We start from the raw sequence: 15,621 nt of genomic DNA, 5'->3' as shown, positions 1-15,621 counted from the left end.
TATTTTTAAAATATACCAACTATTAAATTTTGATATAGTGGAAAGGACACTGGACTGGGAGACAGATACCCTGGATTTAAATCCTAAATATGCTACCTGTGTAATTCTGAGCAGGTCTTAAGTTCTCTACATCTGTTTCCTCAGATGTAAATTGAGGGGGATTGATTTAGAAGATCTCTAAGGTGGCTGCCAGCTCTAATTACTATGGTTCCTTTATTTAAAAAAATTACAAAGGCTTCCATTGCATACATTTCATACCCTTTCTGGTCCATAATAGTCCTGCTAATTGCCTAGCACTGGTTTGTATCATTCTCAATTGTTATAGTCCAAAGTTCTGAATGTTATTTTTCTATTAGTTTATGCTTCATAGATAAATAAAAATTACGCGGAGATACACATGAACACATAACTATGGTTGGCAGATTAAGTTTCTTTTCTAAAACTGCCAAACAATACATCGATGACCAAGTTCTACATTATACATTTTAAAAGTTAAAATGGAAAATTACTACCTGGAGATTTAGCAAGTGAGGCATGGAACACTGAAAAATTAATCAGCGCATATGAGGCAAGGAAGAAGTTGGAGATTATTGGAGCAATAACATTCAATTCAGCTGCAAAGAACAACACATAAAGAGATAAGCTATTTACATATTCAAATTAAAGATTACTGTTATGCCAGAGACTCCATTACCCCTTTGTATTAATTGTGTTCTATTCTCAGAGGTTCTATAGTGGATAACAGGATAGGAATTAGCGTTTCCTAATAACTCAGAGTTCTGGAGATGAATTAAGGACTTTACATTTCCAGAATTAAGATATGAATTATTTTGGTGAATCTTACAACTACATGGGCTTTCAGTACTTCCTTCCTGACAGTCCCTTCTAGAAGCAAAGGGGACTTGGTTAACTTGAAACCAATTACAGTAAACACAGACCCATGTTGAAATCCAGGGTCAGAAACAAAATAATTATGAGTTAAAATGTAAAACCCCCAAACTCATATTTATAGCAATTTAAATAACTAACCAATTAAGATGAACCCAAGCGCAATTAAGAATGTTAGGATATAGCCACGAAGTGGTTCATTGTTCTTCCCGTAACCTTTAGCAAACATCTGGAAAGCTGGATAGATATTGTCTTTACACAACGCCTAATAAAGAAAGGTAAACATTAAAATAAAAGATAGCTTGTGCCAAGGGTATTTCTCCAAATTAAAAAGGCTCAGGTTAATCTACTTGAATTAGATATTTTTTCCTCTTACCTTATACTTTTAATTGTGAAAAGATCTCTAAAGGTTTGCACAGACTATTTGGTTAGGAATAAACAATCCTTTATACTCAAAAGCAAAAAAAAGAGGAGTGTTTAAAATTGTCCAAGGTGGTTAATTGATCTAGTCAAATGTTGAGAGGTTCTTTTAAAGAAAGAAAACTGTACACCTGACTGCAAGAGCTGCATATAGCTCCCATATCCTTTCTACCAGAAATAGTCATTCATCATATTTACTCTTATCACCAAAATATATACATATTACCTCTAGAACTGACTAACTGCAGGTGGAAATATTTTCTAATATCAATGTGTTAAAGGTCAAACTGATTAAATATGTTTAAAAAGCAGCTTTTAAAAAACTGGTCCTTAGTTTAAGAGCTAATTTTTACTCCACCTGCTTTTTCTAGGTAGAGAGTTAATAAAAATTGATTGTCACACACCTATCATTTATTTATAATTATTATATGTCATACATAACAACATATTATGCAGTACAATGTTGTTATTTATATTTAATTTATTATATCTAACAATACTGTATATAATAATACATAGTAATACATATTATTTATAACTTATCTTTTTTTAAAAGATAGGTTGTTATTAGGCTATTGAATAAGTTCAATAGCTCCTTCCTTCAAGAATACTTTAGGCACATAATAAAGGTATGTTTCCTCTAAAAGTTATATCCATATATGTAAGTGTATATTCATGTATGCACACACGTGTACATGTACATGCAAATATGTGTACACATACATATATACATATACACTTATATATTAAAAACAAATGCAAACAAAAATCTTAAAATTAAGAATCTTAGGTAACTGAACTACAACATTTTCTTAAAAAATTATCTGGCACAATTTTAAGCAAAATTAATTTCCTTTTTATATTTATTATTCTTAATGCTATTAGGAAAATAGCACTGGTTAAAAATAGTCTTCATTAAACAATGAATAACTGCTGGGTTATCAATATGCTTTAAACAAGGCAATACTCTAAATCATGTTTATAACTGGCTAGTTCATTAAAATAACATGTAAATCAGGAAAAGACCAATTTGCTTTCTTTCTGTTGTACAACCAGACTACTCCTAAGTCTTGCCAACTATCTCATACATACTCACCACTGATGAAAAGGAAGCAGTGAGCAAGGATGCATAGATCATTGCCAATACATCATTTTTCCAAGACTCTATTTTCTACCAATATGGAAAAATAATTGAGAACATATGCCTTGACAGTGGACAACATCGTAGGAAATACAATATGTATTATTACTAATAGTCCCTGCATCAGCACTCTTTCTATAAATTAGTTCAAACCAACTTCTTACAGCAATAACTTGTACAACCTGATTGTATACTTACCTGAAAGATTTTGGGAGCACTCACAAGAGATGCCAATGCAGAAGACAAAGTGGCAGAAAAGATACCTGCAGAAATCAGGGGTGCAAATCCTGACACCATACTCATTACCTAAAAGCAATAAAATAAAACAAAAGTAATCTTATCAACAAGTAGATGAAGTAAAAACCATTACAAAAGCATTATGAGAAGTAAAATAGTAGTTTTCTCTAGATTATTTTGATAAAAGGGGCAAAATCAATGGCACTTGCTTTTTGGTTTCCTAATGCATCATGACATTATAAAATGGCAGTTAGGAGGCACAGTAGATACAGCATGGGACCTGGAATAAGGAAGACCCAAGTTCAAATCCAATCTCAGCCATTTACTAGCTGGGGGTCCCTGGATGAGTCACTTAACTGGTCTCAGTTTCTTCATTTGTAGAATATGGCTAATAGCGCCTATCTCCTAGGGTTGTTATGAAGTTAAAATGAAATGATATTTGTAAATTGCTTTGTAAAACCTTAAAGCACTACGTAAATGCTAGTTATTACTGCATTCTTTGAAGATTTACCTTCCCAAAAATACGTCACTTTGGGCAATATTTAAATTATTTTGCATTTACTAAACACAGATATTAAGATGACAACTAATCCTATAGATAATCAAGAAACTACTAACTTGAAAGCTAGATGCTAGATGAATCATCCTATGCATCATTTATTGCTCAAGACTAATATCTGGGTATATAAGAGTAAGATTTCATTTTTTATACACTTATTAACAAAATAGAAGAAATATGCAATCTTTTAAAAAATTTGACTGCAAAATTAGCTTACATCTTAATATAAAGAGTATGAAAGAAATATACGGAATATGTTTCTAAAAATCCTATTAAACACTCCAATGGAATAGCAGAGGACATGATGGCATCAACTTTCTTGAGGTATTCAAAAAGTCAAATTATATTATCAGTAAAGAAGAAATGATAATGAAGTCTGACACTGCCAACACCATTTTGACAATGAAGAAAATGAAGCAAAGGGGTTTTCTCAAAGATGAAAAATAGGCTTATAGGTTCTGTCTCATGCAACTGCGAAAACCAAACAGAAATTTATACTATCTACATTGACCTTTTAGATAGCACTGGTAGGTAGAGACAGAAAGGCAAGTAGATGGAGTTAAATGGGAGACAGGCAGAGAGACACACAGCACATAGTAACAAAAATCCAATTCCATTTAACTCGTCATATTCATATTAAGTGTATATGAAGAGCACAGTGGAAGGCACTGGGGGAAATAAAATTCAAACAGTCTCTGCAAATCAGTAAGGAAATGTTCCATATACAAATAATTACTGAAAAATATGATATACAAGGTGGGCAACACAAATGTATTATTTCAGATCTGAAGGAGATAGCTCATTCTTTTCATAAGGACTAGAACGATGGGGTATATTTGTGAACTACTACTGAGGGAGACTGATATGGGCTCAATAAAAAGAAAAACTCCCTAATAACTGGAACTATTCAGAAGTAGAATGAGCTGCCTCAGGAGATAATGGGGTTCCCTTCCCTGGAGGTCTTCAAGCTAAAGTTGGTGGAATTTAGCAGGCAGATATTGGTGGTACAGAGATGTAATGGTAATTTCAAGGTAAATGAATAGGAGGAAGAGTTAAAGATCTTCCCTGGCCATTAATAGGCCCCAAGTATCTTTTTTTCACTTTCTAATGGAGGTACTGGCTCTCAACGGTTGTGATGCCCTCTGGTTCTGAAAAAACATGTAACTACTCTGAGGTGAGATTTTACTTTGGGGCTTAGTTTTTGGAAGAAGGTTTGTGTGCCAGATGAGACTCTGGGAAGCTGCTAAGCAGCCCTGTTTTGAAAACCCAGATGTTGGCACTTCTTTCTCTGGTAACTACGTATGTATGGTCAGACAGTTATCTGTCCATTGATCTGTCAGGCAGCTGGATGCCCTGTCTGTTGATTTTGATTTCCTCTGTATTTTCTCTGAAGTTCAGGGTGCTGACTTTTCCCCCTGAACTAAGTGAATGATACATGTGCTTGATTAAAGCTGATTGCTGACCTCTCACAAGTTGCTTTCCTTTTAGAAAAGCAGATCTAAGAACCTGTGACAGCAGGCCCTCCTGTGTATGTCAGGTCCCTGCTTTTAAAAGAGAGGAGAAGAAGTTATCCTTAGCATAGAAAATGGTTCTGAAACAAAGAGTATGAGATAGTCACAGAATCTTAGAGATGGTCAAAACACACAGTCCACAGGTTGCACCCACAACTGAGAAACATTTAATAGAATAAATAAAAGTATAACAGAAGACAGATAATGTTAATATGTGATTTTGTAAGTGAACATATGGCCTGAAGGGTCTTTCCGTTTCCTTTTGACACCACTGGTCTAATCCACAGCTGAAAAAGGATCCCATCACATTTGACAAGTGGTTATCTTAGCTACAAGCTCTCAACTAAATGAGAACTGCACCGCCCCCCCCCCCCCGCCCCCCCCTCAGCCTCATATTACCTGAGCGAAATAGCTTCCTCCAGTTCTGAATAGTTCTCATTACTGGGAGGATTTTCCTCATGTTAACCATACTACACATTCTATCTACAGAGTTTTGATCTCTGGGGCCAAGCTCAACAAATGCAATCAATCTTTCATATAACAGCCCTTCAGATATTTGAAGAGAGCTATCATGGTCCCCCCCTAAAGCCTCTTTTTTCCAGACTAAAAATTGTCTTTCAATTGATCTGCAAATGGCATGATCCCAAGGGCCTTCACTATCCTTTTGGAATTCCTCTGGAAACCCACTTGCCCATCAATGTCCTTCTTAAACTGGTTTCCAGATCTGAACATGATAATCCAAATGTAGTCAGAACAGGGCAGAGTAAAACAGAACCACCTCTTTCATAGTCTTGGACATGTGACCTAAGATTGCATTAGCTTTCTTGGATACCATATTCTGCTGGCTCATTTTGAGATTGTGTGTAGTCTAAAATCCTCAGATCTTTCTCAAACTACAGGCCTGTTATAACTTGTACTTTTAAAGCTGATTTTTTGAACCCAAGTATATGACACATTCTTCTAAGACTGAGCTTAATAATAGAGAGAATCTTTCTGGAGCCTTACTGTCATTCAGTAGATTAGTTAGCCTTATTTCAAAAGTCAGCTATGTGTAAAACATTTCTATTATGAATGTGGATCAAATTTTTACATGACAACATTGTCTAAATACCACCTAAAACTTTCTTCATTGCTTTTTTCATCTCCCAAAAAGCAAATGTGGAAATTTTTCCAAAATGTGGAAAAAATTTAATAAAATATAAAGAATGATAGTGTTAGAGCTGAAGGGATTTTAGAGATGATCAGGAACTGGGGTAGTACTTAGCTTTTTTGGTGTTACAGGCCTTTTCTCAGAATAGTTTTTCAATAAATAAAAACAAGTACATAAGATTATAAAGGACGTATAGGTATGTTTGTCTGTGTATACATATTTGCATATGTGCACATGCACTTCCACCCCACTTCCCCATTTCACAGACTAACCTATAATCTAGGCTTAGAACCTTTGAGCTAGACTAGTAAGTCTTAAAGTGCATTCCTGGAGGTTCCTTGTGGACCCTTTCAGGATGTCCATTAAGGTCAAAACTATTTTCATAACAATACTAAGATATTTTAGATGTGAATATGGTAAATATTGACAGACAAAACCCATATAAACAAAAGCTAATTGTCCTCAATTTTTTTCTCTTTCATATAAATTTATTTTCAGTTTTTAACATTCACTTCCAAAAAATTTTGTGTTTCAAATTTTCTCCCCATTTACCCCCTAACCCCACCCCAGGACAACTTCTATTCTGATGACCTTTTCCTCCAATCTGCCCTCCCTTCTATCACACCCCACCTCTATCCCCTTCTCTCCAGTTTTCCTGTAGGGTAAGATAGATTTCTATACTCCACTGCTTATATATCTTATTTCCTAGTTGCATGTAAAAACAATCTCTAGAATGTCCTCAATTTTAAAGGAGTCCTGAAACTGAAAAGTTTGAGAACCACAGATTATGACCAACACCCTAATTTTACAGATAAGGAAATTTGCACAAGGTCACAGCTGGATAGACAACGAACTGGGTGAATAAGCAGGCAGAAGCAGGATGTCAGTCCAGGTCTTCTGATTCTTAATACTGTTCTCTTTCCACTATGACAATTGTCTCAACACTGTGTTTCTCAGTTCATGCATGAATACATACTGGACTTGATGAAGACAACACACTTTTGTATTTAAAGCAACATCACAAGAATCTGCATTTTTAGACACTGGGCAGAAACCAACATTTGTGCTTTTCACACACAATATCAATGTCAGAATAGCTCTGAATCACTAACTCTGCATGAATACTTTCTTTGATTCTAGAAATTTTACCTAGTCCTGTGACTAGAAAAACAAACGATTATGTAATATTTTAATATTTATATCACTCAAAGAAGCAACAATTATTCTTATATTGCTTGAAATTTTAGAACGAACAAAAAAATTCAGTTTTTTGCTAGATATGCAATGGAAGAATGACATGAAAGCAAAATTACAGCTGTACTATTTCATCTCTATTAAATAAATACTCTTTATAAACACAGTTCTGTAAAACATATTTAACTCCTAAATTACTTGGGATTTATATTTGAGACAGGCATAGTCCAGTGGAATATGATTTAAGTTAATTACAAATCCTTATTTTAGTCATGAATTTCCTCTCCAACAAAACTTTTACCAAAATTTCTAACAAGTAGTAAATAAAACTCACTATCTTTTGGAAGTGATAATGAATACTGAGGAACAGAGCTGGACTAGAAAGAACAGAAGGAGTAGCAATATAAAATAAGTCTGGAAAGATAGGTTGAGGAAAGGTTTTGAAGGTTTTTAAAAAGAACAGTGAAAAGAGGACTAGACTTTGAGTCAAGAAGATCTGGGCTCAAATCCTGCTTTTGCCCTACAATGGCTATTTGACCAAATCTAAGTCACTTAACTCTCAGATCCCCCAGCAACTCTAATGCTCTAAATTATAGACCAGTTCTAGAGCTATGCTGAAGAGGGAATTTCGAATTTTAGGTCTAGACCCTCCAAAACAATACAACTTTATATGGGCACATCTGATTAAAGAGTATTACTGATTACCAAAGTACATTCTGAAGTACCACTAATAATGGTAAATGAGACAATCAGAACTAGGCAGGTACCTCACATTATCTATAGGAGAAAAAGTAGTTTGAGTAGCGATTAAGAAAAAAAACTCAAGGAAAAGTAGTTTACATAGTGAGTTTTCCAACCAAGTGAAACATTCCCTTTACATTCAAAATTAAAATTATTTGGGGTGCAGCCAAGATGGCAAAGTAGAAAGACATACACTAGCTCTTCCCCCACAGTCCATAAAATATCTGTAAAGAAGGACTCTCAACAAATTCTAGAGCAGCAGAAGCCACAGAACAACGGAGTGGAGGAGATTTCTAGCCCAGAGTGACCTGAAAGACCAATGGAAAAAGTCTGTTGCACCAGACGCTGAGCAGAGCTCAGCCTAGTCTTGGCCACATGGCACCAGGAACAGCAGAACTGAGCAGGGTTCAGGGACAGAATATCCAGCAGCAGCGCAGATCCCTCAACCCAAAGGCACTGAAAGTCAGTGAGAGAGTTTTTTCGGCTGGCTAAGAAGGGAGCAGGGTGTCCCCATAACTCAGGCCTCCTCAGGTGGCAGCAGCAGATGCAGTCGCAGATGGGGGCTCCCAAGGCAGGCAGCAGTCCCCCCATAGTTGAAGGCCTCATTGTAAAGCCCCTGAGGAAAATGAGCCCTATGTAGTTTCCCTGCCATCACCTGAGCAGCTGATATTAATCTCACACTGAATAGCACCCCTGCTCCCACCTAAAGCCCCTGGGGGATTAGAGCAGCTTATCTGAAACTCAGCCCCCAGTGCTGGCTTGGCAGAAATGGAGGGAAAGTGGTTGTGGAGAGGAAACTCAGAAGTCAAGTAACTGGCTGGGAAAATGCCCAAAAAAGGGAAAAAAAATAAGACCATAGAAAGCCACTTTCTTGGTGAACAGGTATTTCCTCCCATCCTTTCAGATGAGGAAGAACAAGGCATACTGTCACAAGAAGTCAAGGCCCCTGCCTCCAGGGCCTCCAAAGGGAACTTAAACTAGACTCAGGCAATAGAAGAGCTTGAAAAGCAAGTTAGCAGCTTATTAAAGGAAAACCAAAAAAATGCTGAGGGAAATAACACCTTTAAAAAGAGGCTAACTCAATTGGAAAAAGAGGTCCAAAAAGACAATGAGGAGGAAGCAGAATTAGCCAAATGGAGAGGGTTCAAAAGCTCACTGAACAAAATAGTTCTCTGAAAGAGAGAACTGAGTTCAGGGAAATGAATGACTATGAGATAAATCAAGCAGTTAAAAAGCAAAACCAAAAGTTTGAAAAATAGAAGATAATGTGAAAAATCTCATTAGAAAAACAACTGACCTGGAAAATAGATCCAGGAGAAACAATTTAAAAATTATGGGACTACCTGAAAGTCATGATCAACAAAAGAGCCTAGACATTATTTTCCACGAAATTATCAAGGAAAACTGTCCTGATATTCTAGAACCAGAGGGCAAAATAAATATTAAAGAATCCACTGCTCACCTCCTGAAAGAGACCCAAAAAGAGAAACTCCTAGGAATATTGTGGCCAAATTTCAGAAAATACTGCAAGCAGCTAGAAAGAAACAATTTGAGTATTACAGAAATACAATCAGGATAACACAAAGGAACTGGGATTAAAACCAAGAACCACCTACCCAGCAAATCTGAGTATAATACTTCAAGGGAATAAATGGTCATTCAATGCTATAGAGGACTTTCAAGCATTCATACTGATGAAAAGAGCAGAACTGTACAGAAAATTTGATTTTCAAACACAAGAATCAAGAGAAGCATGAAAAGGTAAATAAGAAAGAGAAATCATAAAAGACTTTCTAAAGGTGAACTGTTTACATTCTTACATGGAAAGAAAATATTTATAACTCTTGGATCTTTTCTCAGTGTTTGGGTAGGTGGAGGGATTGTACACACACACACACACACACACAGCACAGGTTGTGTTGAATCAGAAGAGATGATATCCACACAAAAAAAATACAATAAAAATTAAGGGGTGAGGGGAATGATAGAAGGGAGGGCAAATGGGAGAAGGGAGTAACGAAACAAACACTTTTGGGAAGAGACACAGTCAAATGAGGGAATAAAAAAGATGAGGGGGGATACAGTAGGATAGAGGGCAATATAGTTAGTATTACACAACATGATTATTATGGAAGTCTTTTGCAAAATGACACATATTTAGTCTGTATTGAATTGCTTGCCTTCTCAGTGGGGATGGGTAGGGAGGGAGGGAAAGAAGGTGGAATTCAAAGTATCAGAAATGAATGTTGAGAATTTTTATTGCATATAACCCAGAAATAAGAACCACAGGGAATGGGCTATAGAAATTTGTCTTGCCCTACAAGAAAAGAGAGAAGATGGGGATAAGGGAAGGGGGTGCAGTGTGATAGAAGGGAGGGTACTTTGAGGGAAGGGGTAATCAGAATGCAAGGTATTAGGAAGCTGGGAGAGGAGAGTGATGGGGGAGAAAAACTGGACATGTTACAAAGTGATGTAAAAGCAATTAGTATTAAAACAATTGACTGAATTAATTACTGAGAATATATCAAAGACATCTTTAGTTTGGGGAAAAGAATTTTAGTCTAAATTTCCTAGAGGCAGGTAATGTTGGGTAAAATTTGGCATTAATGGAAAAATTAAGGTTTTAATGGTAAATTTGATTTTATGATTGCCATTTAATCAGGAACTAGAACATGTATAGAAAGACATGTAAGCCCCTTAAGACTTGCCTCAAAAGATGTTCCTTAGCCAACGTGAAACTGTAGTCATATTTGAAACCTGGTTATTGGAACCTGCTATTGTAAGATGCTGTGGGACTATTAGGTGACTGTTCTTCTGAGTCTAACTCCAGGTATGGATAGCAAGAAAGGTGGTCTGAGCCTCCAATCCACGATGCCAGTAAGCCAGTGAGATGCTGGTATGAACTGCAAAAGGTGATCTCATGGGAAGGGTGGGAGAGTGGCTGTTCAGCCTGGCCTGAGGTAGGATTCTCCCAACTCAATTTCCCCACTGACACCTGGCAGACTCTAAGCCTCACTGAATGCAAGCTGACAGTCTACTCCTACCTGGAACTGGTATGAAGTTGGGGAGATACTGGTTCCCTGCAATGTCCCTACTCTTAGTGGCAATTCCCTATAGGCAAAAGGTTTGTAAGCTTAATACCAGATCTATTAAATTACAGATTGTTGGCAGGGAAACATCCGAGGGCTATTAGGCGTAGGACTTTAGACCAACAACAATAAGTTAGGGTCCTTTAATTCTTATTAATGGTGTGGAGACAGTTAGGTCAAGGGCTTGTGAAGTTAGCATACATAAATATTATTTGTGTCTCAGTTGGTTAATGTTTAAAAAAAAAAAATTCTTTTGTGGTCCATATTGTAAATGCTTTAAAAAGAAGTATCACCTGACCAAAAGCTGTAATTGTTTTATGTGTTATGAACTGTTAAAAATGAAAAATAAAAAAAAATTATTTTAACTGCGTTTTATATTAGTCTCACAAAAACCTATGGCATGATTCCCTCTTCCTTCTTAGAGTATGCTAAATAGAATCTAATATTTTCTTGAAGACTCGAAGTTATCAATGATCACTTACTCCTCTGGGCCATAATACCAGAATCTCTCTGCCAACCCTAAGGGCCAAAGAGGTGTTTAGGGATGTTAGCATATCAGTGTTCCAGACTGCTGAGATTTTATAATTAAACATCTGCTATGGACACATCTTTTCTATGCTCTACACTGCTTCTAATCTATCTTATTTTGTACTCAACTACTCCCTTAGGTTGGTCATGGGTATTAAGGTAGGCACTTTGCCATTCAGAGCACCTTCTCTCCACTTTATCCAAGTTCAATCAATAAGCATTTATGAAGAGCCTAGTACATGCCAGGTACTAGGCTGAGGATAAAAGCTGAAGGAAGTAACCTGTATATATATGTATGTGTGTGTGTGGGTATGTGTGGGTATGTGTACGCACACACATATAAAAGTACAAGGTAGAGGCAGTTGGATGGCTCAGTGGATTAGAGTGCTGGGCCTGCAGTCAGGAAGACCTGAATTCAAATCCAGCCTCAGACACATTAGCTCTGTGACCCTGGGCAGGTCACTTAATCCTGTTTACCTCTATTTGTTATCTGTAAAATGAGCTGGAGAAGAAAATGGCAAACCACTCTAGTATTTTTGCCAAGAAAACCCCAAATGGGGTTATGAGGAGTTGGGCATGACTGAAATGACTGAACACTAACAACTAACACAAGGTACTTTAGGAGAAAGAGGATTAGCAGTTCAGAGATTTCTGGAAGTTTCATGTAGAAAGTGGAACAAGAGCTGTGTCTTGAAAGAAATAAAAGGCACTATGAGGTGGAAGAGGGTAGGAAGTACATTACAGGCACTGGGGACATGTGTGAGAAATAGGAGGAAGGCTAGTTTGGCTAGAAGGATATTATACTGGGGCCAAGTGGTGAAGGGATTTAAAGGCCAAACAGAAGTTTCTATATGATTCCAGAAGCAACAATCACTGGATTTTACTGAGTAGGGGAGAAATATCATCAGACCTGAGTTTAAGAAAAATCACTTTGGTAACTGGGTGGAGGACAAACAGGAGTGGGGAGATACTTCAGGTAGGGAGGTAAATTAGAAGGGACTACAAAAGTCCAGGAAGGAGGTGGTTCAGGAACTAGGATGGTATGACTGTGTGAGTTGAGTGAAGGGGACTTACATGAGAAATTGTAGTCCCTGGTTTTGTTTAACATTGCTAAGACTGTTATATGAAATATGAAGACCACACTCACCTGGAAGTTATTCATCAAGCCATAATTACAAGTTGTGGTTTCACATGATGAAAAATCAAAATTTAATTTGCAGGCTGCAGAAGAGCAATTTGTTAGCTCCATAGTGATAGTGTCATTGATATTCCCAGTAGCATCCCGTACAACACAAGATCCTGAAGCACAAATAACACTTTGTATAAGAAATAGGTAATTTATTCAGTCTGGGAGAGACAACTTACACATTTTTAAGTATAAGGTTATTGAGGGGCAGAGGTGCAGTTAAGGGGACACTAGCAGTAGCAACACAATCAGGAAAAGCCTCCTGTAGGAGGTGGAACAAGCTGAACTTTGAAGGAAACTAGTTTTCAGAATTTGATTAAAACTTTAAATCATTCAGTAAAAGTACAGTTTGAAATTGAACATTATTATCTATAACTATAAATAACCTTGTAAATTAAAAGAATCTGAAAAATTCTAGTTGAGTAGTTGCAGTTATTAGAAAACCAGTGATTAGCACATTATCTTGCACACTTGTTGATTAGTCAATATGCACGTCATGAATATAATCTGCACTGTAAAATATAAAGTTCTAAAATAAATAATAAATTTAAAAATAAAAGTTTTTTACCTACAGATACTGCTATTCCTATGTAAACCAGAGTAGTAATTAAAATGGCTAACAGTGTTCCTTTGGGTATAGCTGATTGAGGATCCTGAAAGAAACCAGATAAAATTATTAACAATAAAGGGAAAAAGATTTTTTATGTAACTGATACCCTAATTTGTGACTTACCGCAAGATCACCTGAGATATTTGCCCCTGCTAGAATACCAGTTGCAGCAGGGAAAAAGATAGCAAATACAGAAAAGAAAGTCTCCTCGTCTCGAAAATCTGGTCCAAAATTTTCTGTAAATATTTCGCCTGTCAATAAACAAAGATTTTTCAGTTTGCATTGAGGAAGAATCTTGAAAAAGTCATATTAAGTTCATGATAAACATGGGCTATGAATTCAGGACAGATATGGTGCATGCCATATGACATTATTGATTCCTTAATGACAAATCCTTAATGATTAATTGGTTCCTTAATGACAAAACTGGATCATCCCAATAAAATAAATTCAAATAGGACATTTTTTGGGGGAAGGGGTGGCGGAACAAGAAGCCCATCCAAATGATGGACAGGTTTGGAGACTGCCCCATTTTGCATTGTGCCTCATTTTCAAAAGCTGCATCCACATTTTAATTAGTATTTGTCAATGGAGTAAATATATAATAAGCAAAAATATATAATGTAGATTGTTTATACACATGAAGACAACCTTCACTCTGGGGTAAGGTAGAAAAAAAAGATGTATTATTTTACAAAAAGGTGGCTCTCAAGATGAAAACCAATGATATTATCAGTACACTATATTCACCTGACTTGCTCTGGGTTCTCTGGATCATACAGGTTTAATTCTCTATGAAATTCTTCCTCCTTCTGTCTTTCCTTGCTTCCTTCTAAAGACAACCTTATATTTGATTTTTTAAAGATTATGACCTCAAATCTAAGAGTCTGAATCTGAGAGCAATATTTCAGAGGGAAAGGGACTGGAGCTATTTCAGCCCAACTAAACACTTTGCCAAACAAAAAGTGAAACTACATTTAACAGTGTAGTGTTACAAACAGTACAGGTCCTTGGAAATCAGTTCCTTCTTTCCAATAAATAAGTGAGGAAGGAAGCAGTCTTTATCAACCTCTATAACTTGCAAAGTAAAAGTCAGGAATCTTTTTGAAAAGAATGTTGCCCTAATTTTGTATTTATTTCATATGGGTGTGCCTACAGGCAAGATTATTATGGACAAGTCAAGAAATGGCTTGAATTATTGAAATGTTCTTCTGCAACCTTCATGGGCTTATGTATTAATAGCTGGAAGGGCCCTTAGAGTCCACTGAGTTCAACCCCTCATTTTACAGATAAGCAAACTGAGGCACAGAAAAATTAAGTGACTAGATCAGAGTTATACAGTCACACAGTTTAAAGTAGTATTTGAACCAGGTTTTCCTGACTCTAAATCCACATTACTTTCACATTGTTCTCACCTCACTGTCTTCATTTACGGTTTTTTTACTTTTAACTGAAGGATAACCCTCCTTCACTGTCACTTGTCAGACCTCTGGGGCTAATGGAAGTGGTCTTATTTTTTTATTTCATATTTTTTGCACTTAATTGTTAACATGAGAAATAGCAAGAATTTAGCCATACCTCTGTAATCAGGTTCTTGCCGGGGAAGATACAATTAGAAATTCTGACATTTGGGAGGGGATTAGAACAAAATAGGAAATCTGAGAATACCATAAGAGAATAAATTGAATGAAAACTGAAGTTAATTAGAGAAAGGAGCTTTTACTTTATTTGAAAGCTCAATCTTTTTTTACTTGCTTTCACAATGATTCAAAATATGGAGAAATGCAAGCCAAAAAAAAATTAAGAACAAATCATGTTATAACCAGTTCAATACATAAGTGAAAATTCTATGAACCTTTCTTGTCTTTCAAAAGCAAGAGAGGTGGGAAATGAAATTTTGAAGGGTTGCTAGACATATTCTAAGTTCTATCACTTTTTGATGACAAAAATGAGGAATGCTAAAAAGAAAGATAACTAAGTCCTATTATACTACATAAAGAGATTCAAAATGAATGAAATCAATTAATATAAAACAAAATTATCCATCTCATTAGCACATTGTCCAAATTCTTTAAAAATACTAGTAATTTTATCTTATACTAAAATTCTGATGCTTTAACTCGTCGGTGTTTTTTTTAAACTTACTTTTATAACTAAAAAAACCTTTAGGCTTCTTGCTTTCCAATGGAATAAATGTTCCTATGACAAAATCAAGGATGGCCAGTAGTAATATCACCAAAAGAACGATCTGCGCCTGCAATTTTAAATATTATCATTAAAAATAGGATCAATGATCATTTTTAATACACAATTGATTATAAAGTACCCAGAATTTTCTAAAATTAATTTCTGCCTAAACATCATTCA

General features: G+C 36.0%; 1 protein-coding gene across 1 annotated transcript in view; it reads right to left on the bottom strand.

The window, feature by feature from the left end:
• Positions 1-15,621, bottom strand: part of SLC12A2 (solute carrier family 12 member 2) — a 134,862-nt gene that overhangs the window by 42,500 nt on the left and 76,741 nt on the right. Inside the window, exons 7-13 of the mRNA XM_072597420.1 lie at positions 15,400-15,508; positions 13,378-13,505; positions 13,213-13,297; positions 12,606-12,757; positions 2,648-2,755; positions 1,030-1,153; positions 513-614 (exon numbers count right to left, since the gene is read on the bottom strand). Coding sequence (XP_072453521.1) covers positions 513-614; positions 1,030-1,153; positions 2,648-2,755; positions 12,606-12,757; positions 13,213-13,297; positions 13,378-13,505; positions 15,400-15,508 — 808 coding nt within the window. The remainder of the gene's footprint in view (positions 1-512; positions 615-1,029; positions 1,154-2,647; positions 2,756-12,605; positions 12,758-13,212; positions 13,298-13,377; positions 13,506-15,399; positions 15,509-15,621) is intronic.

This window comes from Notamacropus eugenii, chromosome 3 (genome assembly GCF_028372415.1).
Source record: "Notamacropus eugenii isolate mMacEug1 chromosome 3, mMacEug1.pri_v2, whole genome shotgun sequence".
Classification (NCBI taxonomy): Eukaryota; Metazoa; Chordata; class Mammalia; order Diprotodontia; family Macropodidae; genus Notamacropus; species Notamacropus eugenii.
Note: the sequence above shows the minus strand (reverse complement) of the source record. Positions and strands in the feature narration are given on the sequence as shown.